Below are 26569 nucleotides of genomic sequence, written 5' to 3' on the forward strand. Positions count from 1 at the left end.
TCCTCACTAGGTATACACACGCCTGGCCCTGCACAAACAGTCCTCCTCACTAGGTATACACACGCCTGGCCCTGCACAAACAGTCCTCCTCACATTTCTCATCACTGGGTACAGACAATAAAATACATGTTTAAGGTATTGTATGCGTGTGTGTTTTTCAGAGCACAGTATTGTTCCAGTGTCCAGTGAGTGCCAGCACCTGTTCCCTGCTAAGGTTCTCTCCCGCCTGGCTCGCTGGACTACCATCACACACCAGGAGTACACGGTACGAACACACAAAACACTTCCTCACATTTTATTTGCTGTCAACACAACCGAGGAGTACACAGGAAGTACACAACTTTGACTACAACTCAACCTCACACTCAATATAACAATTTCTGACTCTCATTGTAGCTGCTGTGTAGATGGTGTGGCTATAAAAGGCATTGTGGTTTAATTAAATTAACCATATAGTTTACTATTCTTTGTGTGTTCTCTCTCGCTTTATAGAATCAGGTGTTCACGCAGCATGTGTCAGAAGCAGGTCTGGCTCGGGAGACTGACCTGTTCTTCATGGCCGTGTTGGAGAGAGGAACAGGTAAATACCAGGGGTTAAAGTGATGATTCACTACGTAATATATTAAGACATTCCTGAAGAATTGGAGGCCTGTCTGCTTTGTTTGGACAAATTCTTTAGAAAAGTCAGGGAAATAAATGATCTCTTTCCCTTCCAGCTCGTCTTCAGGCTGCCGTGGTGTTGAACCCCTGTTACCCAGTCATTTCTCCTCTCTTTGCTGTCTCACTCAGCTGGAAGGGGGAGCGCAGTGGACGTACTGACGACAACCTTCGAGTGAGTATACACACCCATCACACGCTGTGAATACGAGACCCTATCACAGGGGAGGGCAAATCTATATGCTGTTATGCCCTTTGATGTTAGTGGTTAGACACTCACCGGCTGTGATTGACACGTCTAACCCCTCCCCCAGGCCATGGAGAGTGAGGTGAACGTTTTCAAATCAGAGCTGCAGGGGCCCCGCCCAGGCCACCAGCTGCTGACCAATCAGGTAGCTCGTCTGGGTGTCTGTCTGGATGTGTACCTGGAGACTGACGGACAGGACGACAGCGTGGAGGGACCACGGGAGTTCCCCAGAGAGAAGATGTGTCTACGCACTGTCAGGTACACGCACACACGTACACACACGGAGTTGGCGCCGATCGACATGGCCGTCCTGTTTCTGGCTCCTAAGCAACTTTGCAGTATACAGTGAGGGGGGAAAAGTATTTGATCCCCTGCTGATTTTGTACGTTTGCCCACTGACAAAGAAATGATCAGTCTATAATTTTAATGGTAGGTTTATTTGAACAGTGAAGAGAGAATAACAACAACAACGCAGAATAACAACAAGAACGCATGTCAAAAATGTTTTAAAAATGATTTGCCATTTTAATGAGGAAATAAGTATTTGACCCCTCTCAATCAGAAGATTTTCTGGCTCCCAGGTGTCTTTTATACAGGTAACGAGCTGAGATTAGGAGCACACTCTTAAAGGGAGTGCTCCTAATCTCAGTTTGTTACCTGTAATAAAAGATAACTGTCCACAGAAAGCAATCAATCAATCAGATTCCAACTCTCCACCATGGCCAAGACCAAAGAGCTCTCCAAGGATGTCAGGGGACAAGATTGTAGACCTACACAAGGCTGGAATGGGCTACAGACCATCGCCAAGGCAGCTTGGTGAGAAAGGTGACAACAGTTGGTGCGATTATTCGCAAATGGAAGAAACACAAAAGACTGTCAATCTCCTCGGCCTGGGGCTCCATGCAAGAATCTCACCTCTTGGAGTTGCAATGATCATGAGAACGGTGAGGAATCAGCCCAGAACTACATGGAGGATCTTGTCAATGATCTCAAGGCAGCTGGGACCATAGTCACCAAGAAAACAATTGCTAACAACACTACGCCGTGAAGGACTGAAATCCTGCAGCGCCCGCAAGGTCCCCTGCTCAGAAAGCACATATACATGCCCGTCTGAAGTTTGCGCAATGAATCTGAATGATTCAGGAGGACAACTGGGTGAAAGTGTTGTGGGTCAGATGAGACCAAAATGAGCTCTTTGGCATCAATCAACTCGCCGTGTTTTGGAGGAGGAGGAATGCTGCCTATGACCCTATAACTATGACCTATGACCTATTTCACCAGCCAGCAGTACTATATCATTTTAGTCAATAAGATTTTTTGCAACGTAAGCTTAACTTTCTGAACATTCGAGACGTGTAGTCCACTTGTCATTCCAATCTCCTTGCATTAGCGTAGCCTCTTCTGTAGCCTGTCAACTATGTGTCTGTCTATCCCTGTTCTTCCTCTCTGCACAGACCATACAAACGCTTCACACCGCGTGGCCGCTGCCTACTCTAACCTGGTGGTCCAGCGCGCACGACCCACGTGGAGTTCCAGGTCTCAGGCAGCCTCTGGAACTGCGATCTGCGGCCACAAGGCAGAGTTCATCTCAGCCTATGCTTCCTCCAGTCCCTCGACTTCTTGGCACTGACGGAAACATGGATTACCACTGATAACACTGCTACTCCTACTGCTCTCTCCTCGTCTGCCCACGTGTTCTCGCACACCCCGGAGCTTCTGGTCAGCGGGGTGGTGGCACTGGATCCTCATCTCTCCAAGTGGACATTCTCTCTTTCTCCCCTGACCCATCTGTCTATCGCTCCTTTGAATTCCATGCTGTCACAGTTACCAGCCCTTTCAAGCTTAACATCCTTATCATTTATCGCCCTCCAGGTTCCCTTGGAGAGTTCATCAATGAGCTTGACCGCCCTGATAAGTTCCTTTCCTGAGGATGGCTCACCTCTCACAGTTCTGGGGTGACTTTAACCTCCCCACGTCTACCTTTTGACTCATTCCTCTCTGCCTCCTCTTTCCACTCCTCTCCTCTTTTGACCTCACCCTCTCACCTTCCCCCCTACTCACAAGGCAGCAGTACGCTTGACCTCATCTTTACTAATGCTGTTCTTCCACTAATCTCATTGCAACTCCCCTCCAAGTCTCCGACCACTACCTTGTATCCTTTCCCTCTCGCTCTCATCCAACACTTCCCACACTGCCCCCTACTCGGATGGTATCGGCGCGTCCCAACCTTCGCTCTCTCTCCCCCGCTACTCTCTCCCTTCCATCCTATCATCTCTTCCCCTCTGCTCAAACCTTCTCCAACCTAATCTCCTGATTCTGCTCCTCAACCCTCCTCTCCTTCCCTTTCTGCATCCTTTGACTCTTATGTCCCCTATCCTCCAGGCCGGCTCGGTCCTCCCCTCCTGCTCCGTGGCTCGACGACTATTGCGAGCTCACAGAACAGGGCTCCGGGCAGCCGAGCGGAAATGGAGGAAAACTCGCCTCCCTGCGGACCTGGCATCCTTTCACTCCCTCCTCTTCACATTCTCCTCTTCTGTCTCTGCTGCTAAAGCCAATTTCTACCACTCTAAATTCCAAGCATCTGCCTCTAACCCTAGGAAGCTCTTTGCCACCTTCTCCTCCCTCCTGAATCCTCCCCCCTCCTCCCCTCCTCCCCTCTCTGCTGATGACTTCGTCAACCATTTTGAAAAGAAGGTCGACGACATCCGATCCTCGTTGCTAAGTCAAACGACACCGCTGGTTCTGCTCACACTGCCCTACCCTGTGCTTTGACCTCTTTCTCCCTCTCTCTCCAGATGAAATCTCGCGTCTTGTGACGGCGGCCCGCCCAACAACCTGCCGCTTGACCCTATCCCCTCCTCTCTTCTCCAGACCATTTCCGAGACCTTCTCCCTTACCTCACCTCGCTCATCAACTCATCCTTGACCGCTGGCTACGTCCCTTCCGTCTTCAAGAGAGCGAGAGTTGCACCCCTTCTGAAAAAACCTACACTCGATCCCTCCGATGTCAACAACTACAGACCAGTATCCCTTCTTTCTTTTTCTCTCCAAAACTCTTGAACGTGCCGTCCTTGCCAGCTCTCCTGCTATCTCTCTCAGAATGACCTTCTTGATCCAAATCAGTCAGGTTTCAAGACTAGTCATTCAACTGAGATGCTCTTCTCTGTGTCACGGAGGCGCTCCGCACTGCTAAAGCTAACTCTCTCTCCTCTGCTCTCATCCTTCTAGACCTATCGGCTGCCTTTGATACTGGTGAACCATCAGATCCTCCTCTCCACCCTCTCCGAGCTGGGCATCTCCGGCGCGGCCCACGCTTGGATTGCGTCCTACCTGACAGGTCGCTCCTACCAGGTGGCGTGGCGAGATCTGTCTCCGCACCACGTGCTCTCACCACTGGTGTCCCAGGGCTCTGTTCTAGGCCTCTCCTATTCTCGCTATACACAAGTCACTTGGCTCTGTCATATCCTCACATGGTCTCTCCTATCATTGCTATGCAGACGACACACAATTAATCTTCTCCTTTCCCCCTCTGATAACCAGGTGGTGAATTGCATCTCTGCATGTCTGGCAACATATCAGTGTGGATGACGGATCACCACCTCAAGCTGAACCTCGGCAAGACGGAGCTGCTCTTCCTCCGGGGAAGGACTGCCCGTTCCATGATCTCGCCATCACGGTTGACAACTTCATTGTGTCCTCCTCCAGAGTGCTAAGAACCTTGGCGTGATCCTGGACAACACCCTGTCGTTCTCAACTAAATCAAGGCGGTGACCCGTTCCTGTAGGTTCATGCTCTACAACATCGCAGAGTACGACCCTGCCTCACGCAGGAAGCGGCGCAGGTCCTAATCCAGGCACTTGTCATCTCCCGTCTGGATTACTGCAACTCGCTGTTGGCTGGGCTCCCTGCCTGTGCCATTAAACCCCTACAACTCATCCAGAACGCCGCAGCCCGTCTGGTGTTCAACTTTCCCAAGTTCTCTCACGTCACCCCCGCTCCTCCGCTCTCTCCACTGGCTTCCAGTTGAAGCTCGCATCCGCTACAAGACCATGGTGTTGCTACGGAGCTGTGAGGGGAACGGCCATCCGTACCTTCAGGCTCTGATCAGGCCCTACACCCAAAACGGGCACTGCGTTCATCCACCTCTGGCCTGCTCGCCTCCCTACCTCTGAGGAAGTACAGTTCCCGCTCAGCCCAGTCAAAACTGTTCGCTGCTCTGGCACCCCAATGGTGGAACAAACTCCCTACGACGCCAGGTCAGCGGAGTCAATCACCACCTTCCGGAGACACCTGAAACCCCACCTCTTTAAGGAATACCTAGGATAGGATAAAGTAATCCTTCTAAACCCCCCCCCCCCTTAAAAAGAGTTAGATGCACTATTGTAAAGTGGTTGTTCAACTGGATATCATAAGGTGAATGCACCAATTTGTAAGTCGCTCTGGATAAGAGCGTCTGCTAAATGACTTAAATGTAAATGTAAATGTTAAATGTATGACCCCAAGAAAACCATCCCCACCGTCAAACATGGAGGTGGAAACATTATGCTTTGGGGGTGTTTTTCTGCTAAGGGGACAGAACAACTTCACCACATCAAAGGACGATGGACGGGGCCATGTACCGTCAAATCTTGGGTGAGAACCTCCTTCCCTCAGCCAGGGCATTGAAAATGGGTGGATGGGTATTCCAGCATGACAATGACCCAAAGCACACGGCAAGGCAACAAAGGAGTGGCTCAAGAAGAAGCACTTAAGTGTCTGGAGTGGCCTAGCCAGTCTCCAGACCTTAATCCCATAGAAAATCTGTGGAGGGACCTGAAGGTTCGAGTTGCCAAACGTCAGCCTCGAAACCTTAATGACTTGGAGAAGATCTGCATAGAGGAGTGTGACAAGATCACTCCTGAAATGTGTGCAAACCTGGTGGCCAACTACAAGAAACGTCTGACCTCTGTGGAATTGCCCAACAAGGGTTTTGCCACCAAGTACTAAGTCATGTTTTGCAGAGGGGTCAAATACTTATTTCCCTCATTTAAAATGCAAATCAATTTATAACATTTTTGACATGCGTATTTCTGGATTCTTTTGTTGTTATTCTCTCTCACTGTTCAAATAAACCTACCATTAAAATTATAGACTGATCATTTTCCCTCACTCTATATTTTTGTTGTTGTTCTCACATCATTAGCCCAGAATGTTTTTTGCATTATTACATACAGCCAGAAATACATTTTGGATATCAGAGCGGCAGTAACTCGCCAGCGTTTCGACCAGAAATACGACTTTCCTGAATTGGATCCTTTGTTGGTACCCCCCAAAGCAATTTAACTTATCCCAGTGGCTGCTCCAAGACGCCGCCAGTGGCGAAGAGGTATTTGGAGTGGAGGCGTGCACACCATCCACCGCTTCTGAGTATATTACTCGCTAATGTTCAGTCCCTGGACAATAAAGTAGACAAGCTCAGGGTGAGGATCTCCTTCCAGAGAGACTTCAAGGACTGTAACATACTCTGTTTCACGGAATCATGGCTCTCTCCGGATATACTGTCCCCTTCCATACAGCCAGCTGGGTTCTCAGTACATCGCGCAGATAGGAATAAAGAACTCAGGGAAGAAGAAAAGTGGAGGTGTATGCTTCATGATTACCTACTCATGGCGAGATTGTGGTAATGTACAGGAACTCAAGTCCTTTTTTTCACCCAACCTAGAATACCTCACAATCAAATGTTGATCGCATTACCTCCTAAGATAATTGTCTTCGGTCATCGTCACAGCCATGTATATTCCCCCTCAAGCTGATACCACAACGGCTCTCAAGGAACTACGCTGGACTTTGTGCAAACTGGAAACCGCATATCCTGAGGCCACATTGATTGTAGCTGGGAACTTTAATAAAGCAAATCTGAGGAAAGCGCTACCAAAGTTTCATCGACATATACTCGCGCTTCAAAAACTCTGAAACATTGTTACTATTCCTTCCAGGATGGCTACAAGGCCCTCCCCCGCCCTCCCTTCGGCAAATCAGATCACGACTCCATTCTGCTCCTCCCTTCCTATAGGCAGAAACTCAAACAAGAAGTACCTGTGCCACGGTCTATTCAACGCTGGTGTGACCAATCGGAATCCATGCTTCAAGATTGTTTTGATCACCAGGACTGGGATATGCTCTAGGCTGCCTCTGAGAATAACATTGACGTATACGCTGACACATGGTGACTGAGTTCATCATGAAGTATATAGGGGATGTTGTTCTCAGAGGCAACCTAGAGCATATCCCATTCCTGGTGATCAAAACAATCTTGATGTATGTTGCAGGGGCTCTAGACAATCTGAGATTATAAAGGGAAAACCAGCCACGTCGCGGACACTGACGTCTTGCTCCCGAACCAGCTAAACAACACCTTCGCCCGCTTTGAGGATAACACAGTGCTGCCGACAAGGGCCACTCTCGAGGACTGGGAGCTCTCGTTCTTCGTGGCCGACGTGAGTTAACCCTTGCAAGGCTACCGGCCCAGGCAGCATCCCTAGCCGTGTCCTCAGAGCATGTGCAGACCAGCTGGGTCGAGTGTTTACGGACATATTCAATCTCTCCCTATTCCAGTCTGCTGTCCCCACTTGCTTCAAGATGTCCACCATTGTTCCTGTACTCAAGAAAGTGAAATTAACTGAGCTAAATGACCATTGCCCTGTAGCACTCACTTCTGTCATCATGAAGTGCTTTGAGAGGTTAGATAAGGATCATATCACCTCCACCTTATCTGACACCCTAAACCCACCTCAATTTGCATACCGCCCCAACAGATCTATTGCACTCCACACTGCCCTTTCCCACCTGGACAAAAGGAACACCTATGTGAGAATGCTATTCATAGACGACAGCTCAACGTTCAACACCATAGTGCCCTCAAAGCTCATCAATAAGCTAAGCACCCTGGGACTTAACACCTCCCTCTGCAACTAGATCCTGGACTTCCTGACAGGCCGCCCCCAGGTGGTAAGGGTAGGTAACAACACATCTGCCACGCTGATCCTCAACACAGGGGCCCCTCAGGGGTGCGTGATCAGCCCCCTCCTGTACTCCCTGTTCACTCATGACTGCACGGCCAGGCACGACTCCAACACCATCATTATTTGCCGATGACACAACAGTGGTAGGCCTGATCACCGACAACAACGAGACAGCCTACATGGAGGAGGTCAGAGACCTGGCCGTGTGGTGCCAGGACAAAAACCTCTCCCTCAATGTGATCAAGACAAAGGAGATGATTGTGGACTACAGGAAAAAGAGGACAGAGCACGCCCCCATTCTCATCGACGGGGCTGCAGTGGAGCAGTATGTTTGTCGTCTATGCATAGTCACTTTAATTAATTAACTCTACCTACATGTACATACTACCTCAACTAACCGGTGCCCCCGCACATTGACTCTGTACCGGCACCCCCCTGTATATATAATTTTTTACTGCTCCTCTTTAATTACTTGTTACTTTTATCTCTTACATTATTTTACAATGTAAATAAGGTTTCAGACCCTATGCTATGAGACTCGAATTTAAGCTCGGGTGCATCCTGTTTCCGTTGATCATCCTTGAGATGTTTCTACAACTTGATTGGAGGCCACCTGTTAAATTAATTGGACATGATTTGGTAAAGCACACACCCGTCTATATAAGGTCACACAGTTGACAGTGCATGTCAGAGCAAAAACCAAGCCATGAGGTCGATGGAATTGTCCGTAGAGCTCCGAGACAGGATTGTGTCGGCCCAGATCTGGGGAAGGGTACAAAAAAATGTCTGCAGCATTGAAGGTCCCCAAGAACACAGTGGTCTCCATCATTCTTAAAATGGAAGAAGTTTGGAACCACCAAGACTCTTCCTAGAGCTGGCCGCCCGGCATAACTGAGCAATCGGGGAAAAGGGCCTTGGTCACTAAGGTGACCAAGAACCTGATGGTCACTCTGTCAGAGCTCTGGAGTTCCTTCCTCTGTGGAATTTGGGAGAAACTTCCAGAAGGACAACCATCTCTGCAGCACTCCACCAATCAGCCCTTTATGGTAGAGTGGCCAGACGGAAGCCACTCCTCAGTAAAAGGAACATGACAGCCCGCTTGGAGTTTGCCAAAAGGCACCTAAAGGACAAAATTATCTGGTCTGGTGAAACCAAGATTGAACTCTTTGGCTTGAATGCCATGCGTCACTTCTGGAGTAAACCTGGCACCATCCCTACGGTGAAGCGTGGTGGCAGCATCATGCTGTGGGGATTTTTTTCAGCGGCAGGGACTGGGAGACTATTCAGGATCGAAGGAAAGATGAACAGAGCAAAGTACAGAGAGATCCTTGATGAAAACCTGCTCCAGACCGCTCAGGACAGACTGGGGTGAAGGTTCACCTTCCAACAGGACAACGACCCTAAGCTCACAGCCAAGACAATGCAGGAGTGGCTTCGTGACAAGTCTCTGAATGTCCTTGAGTGGCCCAGCCAGAGCCCGGACTTGAACCCAGTCGAACATATCAGGAGAAACTAGAAAAAGCAGTGCAGCGACATTCGCCATCCAACCGGACAGAGGATCTGCAGAGATGAATTTGAGAAACTGCCCAAATATAGGTGTGCCAAGCTTGTAGCGTCATACCCAAGAAGACTCGGGCTGTAATCGCTGCCAAAGGTGCTTCAACAAAGTACTGAGTAAAGGGTCTGAATACTTATGTAAATGTGACATTTCAGTCGTTTTTTATAAATTAGCAAAAAACTCTAACCTGTTTTTGCTATTATGAGGTATTGTGTGTAGATTGAGGGGAAATAACAATTTCATCAATTTTAAAATAAGGCTGTAACATAACAATGTGGAAAAGTGAAGGGGTTTGAATCGTTCCGGAATGCACTGTATATGTATGTACAGCACACACACACACACACACACCACACACACACACACACACACACACACACACACACACACACACACACAGTACCAGTCTAAAGTTTGGACACGTCTACTCATTCAAGGGTTTTTCTTTATTTTGACTATTTTCTACATTGTAGAATAATAGTGAAGACATCGAAACTATGAAATAACACAAATGGAATCATGTAGTAACTAAAAAAGTGTTAAACAAATCAACATATATTATTAATTTGAGGTTCTTCAAAGAAGCCACCCATTGCCTTGATGACTTTAATTTAATTTATTAACATTTTTAATCTCAGCCCTCGTCCACGAAGGAGGCCTTTCGCCTTTTGGTAGGCCGTCATTGTCAACTGACTTGCATAGTTAAATAAAAATAAAATGACAGCTTTACACACTCTTGGCATTCTCTCAACCAGCTTCATGAGTTAGTCACCTAGAATGCATTTCGATTAACAGGTGTGCTTTTAAAAAAAWTWATTTGTGGAATTTCTTTCCTTAATGCTTTTCAGACAATCAGTTGTGTTGTGACAAGGTAGGGGTGGTATACGGAAGATAGCCCTATTTGGTAAAAGATCAAGACCATATTATGGCAAGAACAGCTCGAATAAGCAGAGAGAAACGATAGTCCATCATTACTTTAAGACATGGTCAGTCAAATCGGAAAATTTCAAGGACTTTGAAAGTTTCTTCAAGCGCAGTCGCAAAAACCATCAAGCGCTATGATGAAACTGGCTCTCATGAGGACCGCCACAGGAAAGGAAGACCCAGCATTACATCTGCTGCAGAGGATATGTTCATTAGAGTTAACTCCACCTCAAATTGCAGCCCAAATAAATGCTTCACAGAGTTCAAGTAACTGACATATCTCAACATCAACTGTTCAGAGGAGACTGCGTGAATCAGGCCTTCATGGTCGAATTGTTGCATAGAAACCACTACTAAAGGACACCAATAATAACAAGAGATATGCTTAGGCCAAGGAACACACGCAATGYACATTTAGACCGGTGGAAATCTGTCCTTTTGGTCTGAGTACAAGTTTGAGATTTTTGGTTCCAACTGCCGTGTCTTTGTGAGACGCAGAGTAGGTGAACAGATGATCTCCGCATGTGTGGTTCCCACCGTGAAGCATGGAGGAGGTGTGATAGTTTCACCAGCAAAGCACCGTCTGTGATTTATTTAGAATTCAATGCACACTTAACTAGCATGGCTACCACAGCATTCTGCAGTGATACGCCATCCCATCTGGTTTGTGCTTAGTGGGACTATCATTTATTTTTCAACAGGACAATGACCCAACACACCTCCAGGCTGTGTAAGGGTTATTTGACCAAGAATGAGAGTGATGGGATTGCTGCATCAGATGACCTGGACTCCACAATCACCCAACCTCAACCAAATTGAGATGGTTTGGGATGAGTTGGACCGCAGATTGAAGGAAAAGCAGCCAACAAGTGCTCAGCATATGTGGTAACTCCTTCAAGACTGTTGGAAAAGCATTCCAGATTAAGCTGGTTGAGAGAATGCCAAGAGTGTGCAAAGCTGTCATCAAAGCAAAAAATATATAAATGTTTTGCTTACGATATGATTCCATATGTGTTATTTCATAGTTTTGATGTCTTCGCTATTATTCTACAATGTAGAAAATAGTATATATAAAAAATAAAGAAAAACCCTTGAATGAGTATGTGTCCAAACATTTGACTGGTAGTGTGTGTGTGCGTGCGTGTGTAGCGTGCGTGCGTGTATTAGATATTACTGCACTGTTGGAGCTAGGAACACAAGCATTTCGCTACACCCGCAATAACATCTGCTAAATATGTGTATGCGACCAATAAAATGTGATTTGATTTGACACTCACACACTTCTCTCTCACTCACTCACAAAAAATATCTCTGACAATGTGTTTCTCTCTGGTTGTGTTTCAGGGGTCCGAACCGTCTGAAGCCGTTCAAGTACAACCACCCCCAGGGCTTCTTCAGTCACCGCTGACCTCTCCTTTACCCCTTCACCCCTGACCCCCTCACCCCAGATCTCTTACCCTACCTCAAGGCTTCTTCTGAATTTACCCTCTGTCATGCCCCTGCCCTCATATCCCCATATCTTGTTTGTTTAACACACTGTTTGACACATTCTGTGTGTCGGTTGGTCAATAAAAAGCTAGTGATCTTGTTTGGATCTGCAAGTTCTTTGTATTTTTTAATGTTATTCACTGCTGACTGATTTATGCTCAGCTTTATTCTACTATGAATTATCTCTCCTCTTTTAGCTAGTACATATTTATTTCCTCATCTCTCCCTGCCATCCCTTTTTCTTTCTCCCAGCTCTCTCTCTCTCTCTCTCTCTCTCTCTCTCTCTCTCTCTGCATCAGATCACATTGTTATGACCTTTGTTATCATGGCTCAACACTTCGCTAAGATGACTCGTTCCTATTGGTCCTGGAAATACAGCGTATACACTATCACACACACACTTAGAAATGTGTTCCCTATTCTGTATTTATAGTGTAATAAGAGCTGGTTAATTGTGTTTCCTATCATGTATTTACAGTGTAGTAAGAGATGATTAAATGTGTTCCCTATCCTGTACTTGCAGTGTGGCAAGAGCTGTTGAATAATATAGGACCACTTGATTATTGCTCTGGATGTAATCTGACATTAGTGCAGCATCACAGAGCCCCAGTAGCGCTCTCTCCTCCAGGACAAGCTTGCCACTGTTAGGATGTAGCCGAGGTGTTTTGTGGGTTCCATACCATGGTGATCATTAGGGGAAGTGGTGTTCTGAGGATGTTTTTGCTGCAGGTTGTGTCTCCTGTTAATACCCAGTCATCCATCAGACATAAAGAGATCACATTACAACACCAAGGAGAATGATCATCAGAAAATAATTCAAGGAGAAACTTAACGAACGTGATGATATCCTGTCAGAATTCAGGGAGGTTCACTACATGGCCAAAAGTATCTGGACACCTGTTTGTCGAACATCTCATTCCAAAATCAGAGGCATTAATATGGAGTTGGTCCCCCCCCCTTTTCTGCTATAACAGCCTCCACTCTTCTGGGAAGACTTTCCACTAAATGTTGGAACATTACTGCGGGGACTTGCTTTCATTCAGCCACGAGCGTTAGTGAGGTCGGGCACTGATGTTGGGCGATTAGGCCTGGCTCGCACTCGGCGTTCCAATTCATCCCAAAGGTGTTCGATGGGGTTGAGGTCAGAGCTCTGTGCAGGCCTGTCAAGTTCTTCCACACCGATCTTTACTAACCATTTCTGTATTGGCTTTGCTTTGTGCACGGGGGCATTGTTGTGTTGAAAAGGGAAAGGGCCATCCCCAAACTGTTGCTACGAAATTGGAAGCACAAAATCGTCTAGAATGTCATTGTATGCTGTTGCGTTAAGATTTCCCTTCACTGGAATTTAGGGGCCTAGCCTGAACCATGAAAAACAGCCCCAGACCATTATTCCTTCTCCACCAAACTTAACAGTTGGCACTATGCATTGGGGCAGGTAGCGTTCTCCTGGCATCCGCCAAACCCAGATTTGTCCGTCGGACTGCCAGATGGTGAAGCATGATTCATCACTCCAGAGAATGCGCTTCCTCTGCTCCAGTGTTCAATGGCGGTGAGCTTTACACCACTCCAGCCAACTCTCTGCATTGCGCGTGGTGATCTTAGGCTTGTGTATGGCTGCTCGGCCATGGAAACCCAACGAACAGTTCTTGTGCTGACGTTGCTTCCAGAGGCAGTTTGGAACTCGGTAGTGAGTGTTGCAACCAAGGACAGACAATTTTTACGCGTTTCAGCACTGGGCTGTCCCGTTCTGTAAGCTTGTGTGGCCTACCACTTCAACGGTAGGGCCCTTGTTGCTTCTAAACGTTTCCACTTCACAATAACAGCACTTGACCGGGGCAGAAATTTGACAAACTAACTTGTTGGAAAGGTGGCATCCTTTGACGGTGCCACGTTGAAAGTCACTGAGCTCTTCAATAAGGCCATTCTACTGTCAATGTTTGTCTATGGAGATTGCATGGTTGTGTTCTCAATTTTATACATCTGTCAGTAACTACACAGCATATCACAACCACTGTCCCCCAGTGCAGCTGACTAGTGTTGTTTCCATGATGATTATGGACCACTGTGTTACATCTAGGAAATGACAGAGACAGTCTGAAACTGATATCAAAGTCAAGAATAGACCTTTTTCTGTTCTGAAATAAAGGGGGTGTTTTTTTTAGCACTTCTCATACTGTGCTCTTTTGCAGCACTTGCATAGATCTTCAGATTAGCGTGTGTAGATTCTTCCCTGGATGGGCAGGTTACTGCAGTATCTCTACTTTATGGTTACTGTTTTAGCAGGCTGGCGTTGTAGAGCAGGTATAGTGTGTGTGTGAGAGAGAGAGAGGTAAAAGAAGGGAGAAGTGAGATAAGGAAAGACCTAACCTAAGGACAAGAGAGAGATGTGTAGGGGCAGCTGTATTCTCTAAGTCTAGGATGTTGTGTGGAAGAGGGGAACAGTTCTGTTCAGGTAGCTCTATTCTCCAGTCCACCTCTGGATGTATGTATGAGCCCAAGTTAGATGACGTCAGAGCAGGGAGTGAAGGGGAGGAGAGAGCAATGTTGGGAGGGTGCTGCAACACCGGTCACTGCACCCCTCAGCCGCAATGCAGCACAACACACACACACACACACACACACACACAGTGTTTTAGGAGACCCACACCCCTCTCACACCTCAACATCCTCCCTCTCACACACACCTCATCTTCCTCCCCTCCACTGTGCTTCTCTTCATACCACCTTAGCACTCAGACATTGTACTGTTCAGAACTGTTCCTTTCTTCGTAGTGTGTATGCTGAAATGTACATGAGAGGAATAGACATGCTATAGCATTTACATCATTTAGTTCAGTATCTTAGTACTGTACCAGTAAATGATCTATTTTAGCAAGCTACTTTTTCTCTCTCAAAGTGAGCACATCAGGTAAAGTCAAGACCATCACAGCAGCCATCAGTATCATTCACACCAGAGTAATACAGTATCTCTTTGCATTTGTATTAGAGTAATATAATAATGACAACACACAGAAATCTTTCGGTTTTAACCTTTATTAGTTCATCAGTTTGTATTGCATACTCTCAGCAGTTTATACATAGCACAGTCATCCCTGACTTCAGAGTTCTCCTCACTGGCCTAGGTATCATTACTGACCACAGCACAGTGAGTCAGCACAACCATCAGACAGGGAGCTGTTTAAGATGCACAATGAGCAGGTTTGTAGTCTTTCTCTGCTTTTTATAGTCGTTAATATAATATACGCATTTATATCTTCATAAATATACACATACAGTACAATATATTCATCTGTCACAATCTTTTATAGACATTTGTTGACATCGCTACCCTTGAAGGCTTCAGAAGGTGCATGGCCCTGTGCTGTGCTCCCAGCCAAGGCGATGCTGCTGTTTTAATGCACTTGTTATTATTGACGGGCAGTCAGATAGACACAATTCAGATAGAGTTTAGAGCATTCTGCATTCACTACAGTCATAGATTAGAAGAAGCATCATATCAGGGTTGAGTACCTGGGGGATAGTAACTAGAGAAAAGCTATTGCTTTGTTTGTTTACTGTTTGTCTCCTGCTCTGCTCTGCTATGCTCTGGCTTCCCTTTACAAAGGCTGCTCAGGGCTTCAGTAGCGTCCCTTCCCCCCTCCCATCCCGCCCCGATAGTTCTTTGGCGTCTCTCTCTCTCTTCTGGCTCATACGCAGTGTGTTAGTGACTCACTTCTTGGCTTTCTCGTCTTTGACCTCAGTGCTAGAAGATTTCTCGTCTTTGACCTCAGTGCTAGAAGATTTCTCGTCTTTGACCTCAGTGCTAGAAGATTTCTCGTCTTTGACCTCAGTGGCTGAGAGATTTTCGTCTTTGACCTCAGTGCTAGAAGATTTCTCGTCTTTGACCTCAGTGCTAGAAGATTTCTCGTCTTTGACTTCAGTGCTTAGACGATTTCTCGTCTTTGACTTCAGTGCTAGAAGATTTCTCGTCTTTGACTTCAGTGCTAGAAGATTTCTCGTCTTTGACTTCAGTGCTAGAAGATTTCTTGGCCTTCTCTGCCTTCCCTACCTCCTTCGTATCCTTTGCCTCTTTACTGTCGGATGCTTTAGAGGCCTCCTTCTTGTCTTCCTTGTCCTCCTTCTTATCCTCCTTCTTCACCTCCTCTTTGGGCTCTGCTTTCTTCTCCTCCTTTGTGCTCTCTGTTTTCTGTGGTGATTCTTTGGGGGCAGGCTTCACCTCTACCTGGGGTGTGTCATCTGTTTTGGCTTGTTTCTCCTCTTCTTTCTTAGCAGGGCCGTGGCTCTCCTTGACGGGGGCGGGCTTTTCCTCTGCAGGCTTGGCCGGGGTGGCAGCAGGGGGGGCAGGTGTTGGGGTCTCAGTCTTCTTGGGATTCTCCTCTGGCTTGCTCTCCTTGGGATCTGGTTTGTCTGTCTTCTCCTCAACCTTCTCCTCTTTAGGTTGGCTCTCACTCTTCTCTTTCTCCTTTGGGTTCTGGCTCTGTTTTCTTTTCCTCCTTTACAGGCTGGGGTTGTTCCTTCTCTTTCTTCTCCTGCTTGGCCAGTTTGTCTTCTGCAGGGGGCTTGGCCTTCTCCTGGATGGGGGACTTGGTTCAGGAGACTTTGGGAGGGGGGATTTGGGAGGGGGAGACTTAGACTCTGGGGATTTGCTGGGGGGAGATGTTGGTGATTTGACAGCTGTGGGAGATTTGGGGGCGGGAGATTTGGCAGGTGATTTGGGGAGGGAGATTTAGCTTGGGGTGATTTGGATTCAGGTGATTTGAGGGCGGGAGATTTGGCAGGTGATTTGGGGAGGGGAGATTTGGCTTGGGGTGATTTGGATTCAGGTGATTTGGGGGCGGGAGATTTGGCAGGTGATTTGGGGAGGGGAGATTTAGCTAGGGGTGATTTTGGTTCAGGTGATTTGGGGGCAGGAGATTTGGGCTGGGGGGTTTTGGGGGGAGATTTGGATGGAGAAGAAGCAGCCTTCTCAGGTGACTTAGACTTCTCTTCCTCTTTCTCCTCACATGCCTCCTCTTCCTCTCCCCCCTTATCCTGAACTCCTTTTCCTTCTCCCTCTTCTGCCTCAGCTTTGGTCTCATCCTCTTCCTCCTCCTTTTCTCCCTCTTCCTCTTCCTCCTTCTCTTCTACCTTTTCTGTCTCTTCTCCCTCTCCCTTTTCCTCTTCCTCATCTTCTGCTTCCTCTGTCACCTCAGTGACCTGTGTCTCATCCGTCTGTTCCTCCAGTATGACTGTGTCTGAGAGCTCCTCCCCCTTCAGCTTCAGGTGGGCAGAGGAGTAGGAGTACAGGCTTGGCCCAGGTATGAACCGAGTCTCCTCCCCTTCCAGCAACTTCCTGTTTAGGGGAAGAACACAGGAAGTACAGTCTGAATTGTGTGTGTCAATACAGTCTCCTGTTCAAAAACATATCAGTAGTTATTCTGTGATAATCTGAGTCTGCATGAGTGCACTAACAAAAAAATATACTCCACCCTTAACCTCTGACCCACCTGTAGGCTGCTATCTCTATGTCCAGAGCCATCTTGACGTTCAGCAGCTCCTGGTATTCTCTCAGCTGACTGGCCATCTCCCACTTAGTACTCTTCAGTTCACCGTCCAGCTGACGAATGGTCTCCTACACACACACACATTTTGGTGAGAAATGCGTGCCAAAGTGCAGGGAAAGAGAAGAGCCAGACAGACAGCCAGACCGGCAGAGGAGTGTACGTACCTGTAGTGAGTGGATATCTCCATGGTGTCTGTCCTCAGTCTCCATGCATTGTCTCTCCAGGGAGTCCTTGGTTCCTCTGAGGGTCTCCAGTTCGATGGTGCGGCTCTGCAGCTGCCGTCTGTACTCTGCTATCTCATCCTGGGCACCACGGATCGCATCTGTGTTAGAGTGAGCTGCATCTGCCAACCGCTCCATACGCACTACAGGGGTTTGGGAGAGGTGTGAGGTTGGGGAACAGGGTCAGAGACAGGGTTTTAGAGGTCATAGAGACAGGGGCTATAACAACCCTAAACTCTCAGATAGTGTCCTTTCCTTGTATCCTCTCATTGTCTCTTTTCCTTCGTGACCACCACAGAGGTTGGTCATTGAGAACACAAATTCTCTCCTCCAGGAGTAACCTTGACAGTGCCTGTCTGTCTGTCTGTCTGAGGTCTGACTCAGCTACAGGACACTGAACAACATGCTGCCAGAGTCAGCTGGACAGCTCCATCACAGTCGGCTGCAGAGCTACAAAGAGGGGAAATGGTCACTGGTAGGAGGACTGTTAACTCAGTGAGGTGGTGGACCAGTACAAATCAAGCCATGCACAACATTTATCCATCCATTCAGAGAGTTTAACTCAGGTCTCTAATCCTAATTCTAGCACCAACACTGGTACATAACATAGTTAGGAAACATTAGCATTGCTTGTGGATCTATGGGGACAGGTCATGACCCTGATGGCTGAGCTAGAGGTGGAGGCCTGCATTAGCCCTGATCTTATTGTTATTGCCCTCTGATCTGTTCTCTCAGGTAGAGGCAGTAGCCGTCAGGAAATGATATAATGTTATGAAGGTTAGAAAACATACACAACACTCACTGGAAACCACACACGCAGGGCCACAACATCCTCAAACACATAATCACCAAACACAGGCAAACCCCCACAGTCACATTCATAGAAATATAATCCATTGATTATATTTCTATGGTCACATTAATACACATTAATATGCACTGTACTCAGACGCCCGCTATACGTGTCATCTCACCCTGCGGCGTCTGACTCTGCAGAGGAGCGCTCCCCTTGTGGTAGGAACATGGCATGACACTCAAGAGACTGCAAGTTATAAGAAAAGGTAGGACGGTGAGATAAGATATGTGACTTTGAGTTGCAAAATATATCTAATTATGGGGTTGTAACGTGCATTCACCAGTGCCACGTCGGGAACGATTGAGAGACATATTTAATATCTTATGATGTAGGGATGGGGGGGGGGGGGGGGGGGGGGGGGTCCGATGCTTTCTTGGCAAGATACATTTCCAAGGACACTAGAATGCGGCATCAGTGTTTCTAGGGACCTAATACTGCTGACTCATAGTTGTCTGCGGCAGGAATGCATGATCAGACTCAGAGCAGCGATAAGGCTTTCAAAACAGGACTGTAGCAGACACAAATTTACACCAGACAGAACACTTTCTCCTCTCCATAAAATAAACCAGTAGGCTATTTCACCACATTATTCACATCTTTTATTTTTCCAAATGCAATCAGAGCCTATAATTCCATAACTATGAATGGTTCAATTCGATACTACCCTTGGGTAACACAAGCTATCATTACAGTCATTGGTGCGCACTGGATGATGTTTATGCAGTGATTTAACTGAATATATAGCCTAGAGTCGAATACAGTTTGCTTCAAATGGTGACCTTACAACGAATCAATGTCCCAAATAGGATTGATAATAGCCTATAGGCTATGCACCACAATGTACCAAGAGCCTATTTGATAATAAAACAAACGAGATCCATAGCCAACTCCTCCAAAGTTCAGCACCATGGACAGCAAACTGCACCGTAACATCAGAGCCCTAAAACTCTATAAACCAGGCTTTCTCACACTGACACATCGCTGAGTAAAACCAGGTAAAGGTAGATTGATATAAAGTTGCGCCTCTCACCTTTGAACCATTCCTCCGCGTGCGTTGCGCTCTTGGTCGCGTGTCCATCAAGCTGAGCGCGGATCTCCCGCAGGGCGTTCGTGACGTCCGCCTTGATTGTGTCTCGAGCCTCGAAGTTCACCTGTGCACCCTGGATCTGTGCTAGCAGCTCCGCCACCTCCTCCTCGTGGTTKTTTTTCAGGAACGCGGCTTCTTCCTGCAGCGCGCTCAGCTTCTTGTCCAGCTCTAGCCGTGCGAGCCCAGACTCATCCACATACTTGTTCACGAGGCGTGCCTTGGCTTCCAGCTCCTCCCTGCTGCGTGCCTCGTCCTCGAGCCTGGTCCGCACATGCTGGATATCCTCTTCCAGGTGGTCTTGCTCCAAGAGTGCGCGTGCCTTCTCCCCGGTCAGCTGCTGAACCAGACCCCTCAGGTTCCCCAGCTCGCGCTCATAGTGCTCTCCCACGGTAGCGCGCCCGGTCTGGCTCTGTCGCAGCGCAGCCGCTTCCTGCTCCAGATTCGAGTTCATCAGCTCGAGGTTCCGCACCTTGTCGATGTAGCCGGCGAAACGGTCATTGAGTGTCTGCAGAATCTCCTTCTCGTTCCTCCGAGTCATGTCGCCGTTAAAGATCTCCAAGCTGTCGGCGGAGGGTGTCTGGCTGTAGACCTGGCGGCGGCGCTGAGAGGTCGTCCAGGGCTGGGAGTGGAAGCCGGAGGAGGAGAGAGAAGCGGCAGGCCGGGCAGAGAGGCCCTGTGGTGCCCTGCGGTAGGAGCCGTGGCCGTAGAGGTGGTCCAGTGGGTAGCTCATCTCTAAACCGGATGCAGACTGCGGCAGGATGGAGAGAGGTGAGCTTTTATACCGCGGGAGGAGAAACTCACAACTCAGCATGGACACTCTCTCTCTTTAAGGATACATCATCTTCGCTATCGTCATGCACCACTCCTTCCTCACACAGACTAACTACAGAAGAACAGCATGATGCAGCGCATGATACTTGAATTTTTACCCAAATGTCCAATTGACATTAGTCAGTCACTTGCATGATTTGCACATGATGTCTAATAACTTCGGACCACAAGAATCTTGTAGGGACATTGGGTTTATGCAGATGGATCCTACTATATATCTAGTTTAAGCATCCATCTGGGTAAGGATCCATCTGTGTAAGGATTCATCTGTGTAAGAATCCATCTGTGTAAGAATCCATCTGTGTAAGCCCAATGTCCTGACAAGATCCTAGCTGTGGTCTGAAGCTAGGTGTCTGAGTGTGCACAATGCATCAATATGATTGTGCAATCTTCGTTACAGTAGGCCAACATAATTATATCCACAATACCATGTTCACAAGAAGACATATAGCTGATGTAACATTTCCATTTTAGGTTTCAATTATTTGATTGTGTTTGGACTAGGCTGGAAGTTTCATGTGGAGCTCTTCATTCTCTCTGTCAGTGCTCTGTGAATACATTACATTACAGTGTGTGTGTGTGTGTGTGTGTGTGTGTGTGTGTGTGTGTGTGTGTGTGTGTGTGGTTCTGTCAGTTGGCCAGGTGTGTGTCCCAGGTGGGTTGTATCAGGATAAGGTAAGACCCAGATGCAGACCGGTATCAAAGTAACAATGTTTATTACAGCGAACAGAGGCAAAGGTCAAGACGGCAGGCAGGCTCAGGGTCAGGGACAGGCGGAGTGGGCGGGCTCGGGGAAAGGGGCAGGCGGAGTGGGCGGGCTCAGGTCAGTGGCAGGCGGAGTGGTCAGGTGGGCAGGTCAGGGTCAGGGGCAGGCGGAGTGGTCAGGTGGCAGGCCTCAGGGTCAGGGGCAGGGGAGTGGTCAGGTGGGCAGGCTCAGGGTCAGGGGCAGGCGGAGTGGTCAGGTGGGCAGGCTCAGGGTCAGGGGCAGGCAGAGTGGTCAGGTGGGCGGGCTCAGGGTCAGGGCAGGCGGAGTGGTCAGGTGGCGGGCTCAGGGTCAGGGCAGGCGGAGTGGTCAGGTGGGCGGGCTCAGGGTCAGGGGCAGGCGAGTGGTCAGGTGGGCGGGCTCAGGGTCAGGGGCAGGCGGAGTGGTCAGGTGGGCGGGCTCAGGGTCGGGACAGGCAAGGGTCAAAAACCAGGAGGGCAAGAAAAAGAGAGGCTAGGAAAAGAACAGGAGCTGACAGGACAAACACTGGTAAGCTTGACAAACAAGACGAACTGGCAACAGACAAACAGAACACACAGTTATAAGTACACTGGGGATAATGGGGAAGATGGGAGACACCTGGAGGGGTGGAGACAAGCACAAAGACAGGTGAAACAGATCAGGGGTGTGACAGGTTGAAGTGGATCTGCAGACTCACACTGCAGCGGTACCACACCGCTTATCAGCAGAACATTTTACATTTAGCCACTTTAGCATGTCAGTCATTGCATACCTTAGAACGTTATTCATAACTAGACAGAAATATCAAATCAACTAGCCCATGTCAGCTAATGGTTTTTTTGCTAGGTTTTTTAGCCCATAGATTTTGTTGTACGAGATGTTCCCAAATGCTGGAAGGGGTCTCTCTCGCTCGCTCGCTCTCTCTCTCTCTTCTCTCAACACACAACACACACACACACACACAGCACACACAACACACACACACACACACACACACACACACACCACACCACACACACACACACACAACACACACACACACACACACACACCCACACACACACACACACAACACCTGGCCCACTGACAGCTTTACACATCGTAAGAGTGTTTGAGGTTTGATGTCATAATCTGTTTTCATCATGATCCTCAGAAATTGATAAAAGTCAATGGACCAACTCCAATGCAATAGTTGAGACCAGAAATACCTTCTGTCAATAGCCCTGTTAAAGGAAGTGGAGATGACTGAGCATTAAGTAGCACACACAAGCACACTTGCTATTTTAGTTCAGTCCTTGTGTGTCAGCTGATTTGGAGAATGTGTCTGAGGGAGGATGATTCTGTCCCTACAGCACCTATTGATCAAACTCCTTTAGGATTATAATACACACACACACACACAACACACACACACACCACAACACCACACCACACACACACACCACACACACACACACACACAACACACACACACACACACAACACACACACACACAACACACACACACACAGGACATGACAGAAGCTATAGCATTTACATCGTTTAGTTCAGTATCTTAGTACTGTACCAGTAAATGATCTATTTTAGCAAGCTACTTTTTCTCTCTCAAAGTGAGCACATCAGGTTACGTCAAGACCATCACAGCAGCCATCAGTATCATTCACACAGAGTAATACAGTATCTCTTTGCATTTGTATTAGAGTAATATAATAATGACAACACACAGAAATCTTTCGGTTTTAACCTTTATTAGTTCATCAGTTTGTATTGCATACTCTCAGCAGTTTAACATAGCACAGTCATCCCTGACTTCAGAGTTCTCCTCACTGGCCTAGGTATCATTACTGACCACAGACAGTGAGTCAGCACACCCCATCAGACAGGGAGCTGTTTAAGATGCACAATGAGCAGGTTTGTAGTCTTTCTCTGCTTTTTATAGTCGTTAAATAAATATACGCATTTAATCTTCATAAATATACACATACAGTACAATATATTCATCTGTCACAATCTTTTATAGACATTTGTTGACATATCCGCCCTTGAAGGCTTCAGAAGGTGCATTGTTTCAATTATATTATTGTTGTTTGGAATAGTTTTAAAGTTTCATGTGCAGCTTTCATTCCTCTCTGTCTTCCAGTGTTGTGAACTACATGACAGTAAACACACACACACACACACACACACAACACACACAACACACACACACAGTCCACACACACACACACACACACAACACACCCACACACACACACACACACACACACACACACACACACAACACACAAACACACACACAGCACACACACACAACACACACACAAAACATGTTGTCATGGCCTTCTCCTCCTCAGAGACATAAATCTTGTCATTACATATCAGTCAGACAGACAGAGCATCACATTCAGATCAGAAATAAAACACTCAACACGCTCTTAGTCCCAGTTACTCACTACATCCATTATATATGAGGCCACTGCAAGTGGAGATACTGAGCCAGAAGGAGGGGTGGAGCCAGTCCTGTATTCTCAGTTCTTGAAATGTCACTCAGTTTGATGTTTGAAGGAAGGGAGGGGAAGGTGTTTTGATGTAAGAGGGAGAGAAAGAGAAGAGGGAGGAGGAGGGAGATGAAAAGAGGGAAGGGAAAGATGAGAGGGAGATGAAGAAAGAGCGAGACCTAATGGACATGGAGGGAGGAGAGAGATGATGGAGAAAGAAAAAGAGAGAGAAAAGAAGGAGGAAGAAAGAGAGGGTGAAGAGAAGAGATGACCTTGGGAAGACAGAGCTCTACTGGCAGGCCTCATATAGATGAGTCAGTTTCTATACAATTAAGCTTTTCATTGTATTACAATGTACCTCTGTCTGTCGTCTGTCTGTCTGTCTGCTCTGTCTGTCTGTCTGTCTGTCTGTCTGGTCTGTCTGTCTGTCTGTCTGGTCTGTCTGTCTGTCTGTCTCTGTCTGTCTGTTTCCTGTCGTGTCTGTCTGTCGCTTCTGTCTGTCTTCTGTCTGTCTTGTCCTGTCTGTCTGTCGTCTGTCTGTCTGTCATGTCTCGTCTGTCTGTCTGTCTTCTGTCTGGTCTTCTGTCTGTCTGTCTGTCTGTCTGTCTGCTGTCTCGTCGTCGTCTGTCTGCTTGCTGTCTGTCTGTCTGTCTGTCTGTCTGTCGCTGTCTGTCTGTCTGTCTGTCTGTCTGTCTTCGTCTGTCTGTCTTCTGTCTGTCTGCTTCTGTCTGTCTGTCTGTCTGTCCTGTCTGTCGTCGTCTTTGTCTGTCTGTCTGTCTGTCTGTCTGTCTGTCTGTCTGCTCTGTCTGTCTGTCTGTCCTGTCCTGTCTGTCTGTCGCTGTCTGTCTTCTGCTCTGTCTCTGTCTGTCTGTCTTGTTCTGTCTGTCGTCTGTCTGTCTGTCTGTCTCTCCCTGTCTGTCTGTCCTGTCTGTCTGTCTTGCTGTCTGTCTGTCTGGGTCTGTCTGTCTGTCTGTCTGTCTGTCTGTCTGTCTGTCTGTCTGTCTGTCTGTCTGTCTGTCTGTCTGTCTGTCTGTCTGTGACTAAGAGCTTGTTGAGTGTTTATCTCTGGTCTGAATGTGATGCTCTGTCTGTCTGACTGATATGTAATGACAAGAGTTTATGTCTCTGAGGAGAAGGCCATGACAACGTGTGTGTGTGTCAAATCAAATGTTATTTGTCACATGCTTCGTAAACAACAGGTGTAGAATAACCGTGAAAGGCTTAACCTTACTTACCAACAATGAAATAAAAAAAATATGAAAACATAGAAAAATAATAACAGAAGGAATAAATACACAATTAGTATTAATAACTTGGCTATATACATGGGGTACCAGTACCGAGTCGATGTGCAGGGGTAAAAGGTAATTGAGGTAGGTAAGGATAAAGTGACTAAGCAATGGGATAGGTAATGAACAGTAACAGCAGCGTATGTGATGAGTCAAAAGAGATTTGAGCAAAAAGGTTCAATACAGATATTCCAGGTAGATATTAAACTATTAACTATTAAACTAACTATTTAGCAGTCTTATATCTTGGGGGTAAAAGCTTTTCAGGGACCTGTCGGTTCCAGACTTGGTGCATCAGTACTTCTTGCCATACCTGTAGCAGAGAAAACAGTCTATGATTTGGGTGGCTGGGGTCTTTGACCATTTTTAGGGCCTTCCTCTGACACCACCTGGTATAGAGTTCCTGGAGGGCAGTGATGTACTGGGCCATACGCATTACCCTTTGTAGTGCCTTGCAGTCGGATGCCAAGCGGTGATGTAGCCAGGCAAGAGGCTCTCAATGGTGCAGCTGTAGGACTTCTTGAGGATCTGAGGACCCATGCCAAATCTTGTCAGTCTCTTAAGGGGGAAGTGGCGTTGTCGTGCCCTATTCACGACTGTGTTGATGTGTGTGGACCATGATAGTTCCTTAGCGATGTGGACACCGAGGAACTTGAAGCTCTTCCACTTCTTCCACAGCTGTTCCACAACAACCCGTCACTTTGGATGGGGGCGTGCTCGGCCCTCCGTTTCCTGTAGTCCACGATCAGCTCCTTTGTCTTGCTGACGTTTAGGGAGAGGTTGTTATCCTGGCACCACACTGCCAGGTCTCTGACCTCCTCCCTGTAGGCTATCATCGTCATCGCTGATCAGGCCTACCACTGTTGTGTTGTCTGCAAATGATGATGCTGGAGTCGTGCGAAGCCACGCAATCGCAGGGGAACAGGGAGTACAGGAGGGGACTAAGCACGCATCCCTGAGGGGCCCCAGTGTTGAGGGTCAGCGTGGTGGATGTGTTGTTGCCTACCCTCACCACCTGGGTGCGTCCCGTTATGAAGTCCAGGATCCAGTTACAGAGGGAGGTGTTTAATCCCCGTGTGTGTGTGTGTGTGTGTGTGTGTGTGTGTGTGTGTGTGTAATTCAAAAATGTATGAATTTAAATCTTAGAACAACAATATTTTACAGACACATGAAGGTTCCCATCAGCAATKATTTCTGATGAAAAATAACTAATGTGAAAAATGGTGGATATAACATTTTAGAAACAAACTTTATAAATTCTTYAACAATATTGTCAGCTCACCTCTTAGTTTTGGTGTCATGTTCCCCAGAGAGACTCATTTTAGAGGCAGGGCCCCCCTCCTCTCTCTCCCCAGAGAGACTCATTTTNGTGTGTGTGTGTGTGTGTGTGTGTGTGTGTGTTTGTGTGTGTGTGAGAGAGACAGCCAGAGAGAGAGAGAGAGAGAGAGGGCAATAACTGTACACATGACACACACAATGACATAAACTGGAATTCTAAACTCATCCTCTAATTTGAGGAATTATGTTGGTACTCTCCTAAATTTCTATTCACTGTGTTCATCTGGCGCCATCTCATGGACACTCAGTCAGGACTGTTTCCAAACTCCATACTTCTGTACAAAGGAGAAGGGTGTAATTGCAGACC

The 26569-nt window shown here is 47.3% G+C and overlaps 1 protein-coding gene and 1 pseudogene across 1 annotated transcript in view; one reads left to right on the plus strand and one right to left on the minus strand.

The window, feature by feature from the left end:
- The window catches only part of LOC111958165 (THO complex subunit 5 homolog), a 37632-nt gene extending 25658 nt beyond the window's left edge, over positions 1 to 11974 (plus strand). Inside the window, exons 13-18 of the mRNA XM_070437087.1 lie at positions 11 to 53; positions 162 to 265; positions 493 to 580; positions 717 to 832; positions 972 to 1162; positions 11731 to 11974. Of these exons, the coding sequence (XP_070293188.1) occupies positions 11 to 53; positions 162 to 265; positions 493 to 580; positions 717 to 832; positions 972 to 1162; positions 11731 to 11794 (606 nt within the window). The 3' untranslated portion in view covers positions 11795 to 11974. The remainder of the gene's footprint in view (positions 1 to 10; positions 54 to 161; positions 266 to 492; positions 581 to 716; positions 833 to 971; positions 1163 to 11730) is intronic.
- A 4302-nt stretch (positions 11975 to 16276) lies between these two features.
- LOC111957435 (neurofilament medium polypeptide-like) lies at positions 16277 to 20316 on the minus strand (annotated as a pseudogene).
- Between the last annotated feature and the right edge of the window lie 6253 nt (positions 20317 to 26569).

The sequence above is a fragment of the Salvelinus sp. IW2-2015 genome, linkage group LG33, assembly GCF_002910315.2.
Source record: "Salvelinus sp. IW2-2015 linkage group LG33, ASM291031v2, whole genome shotgun sequence".
Lineage (NCBI taxonomy): Eukaryota > Metazoa > Chordata > Actinopteri > Salmoniformes > Salmonidae > Salvelinus > Salvelinus sp. IW2-2015.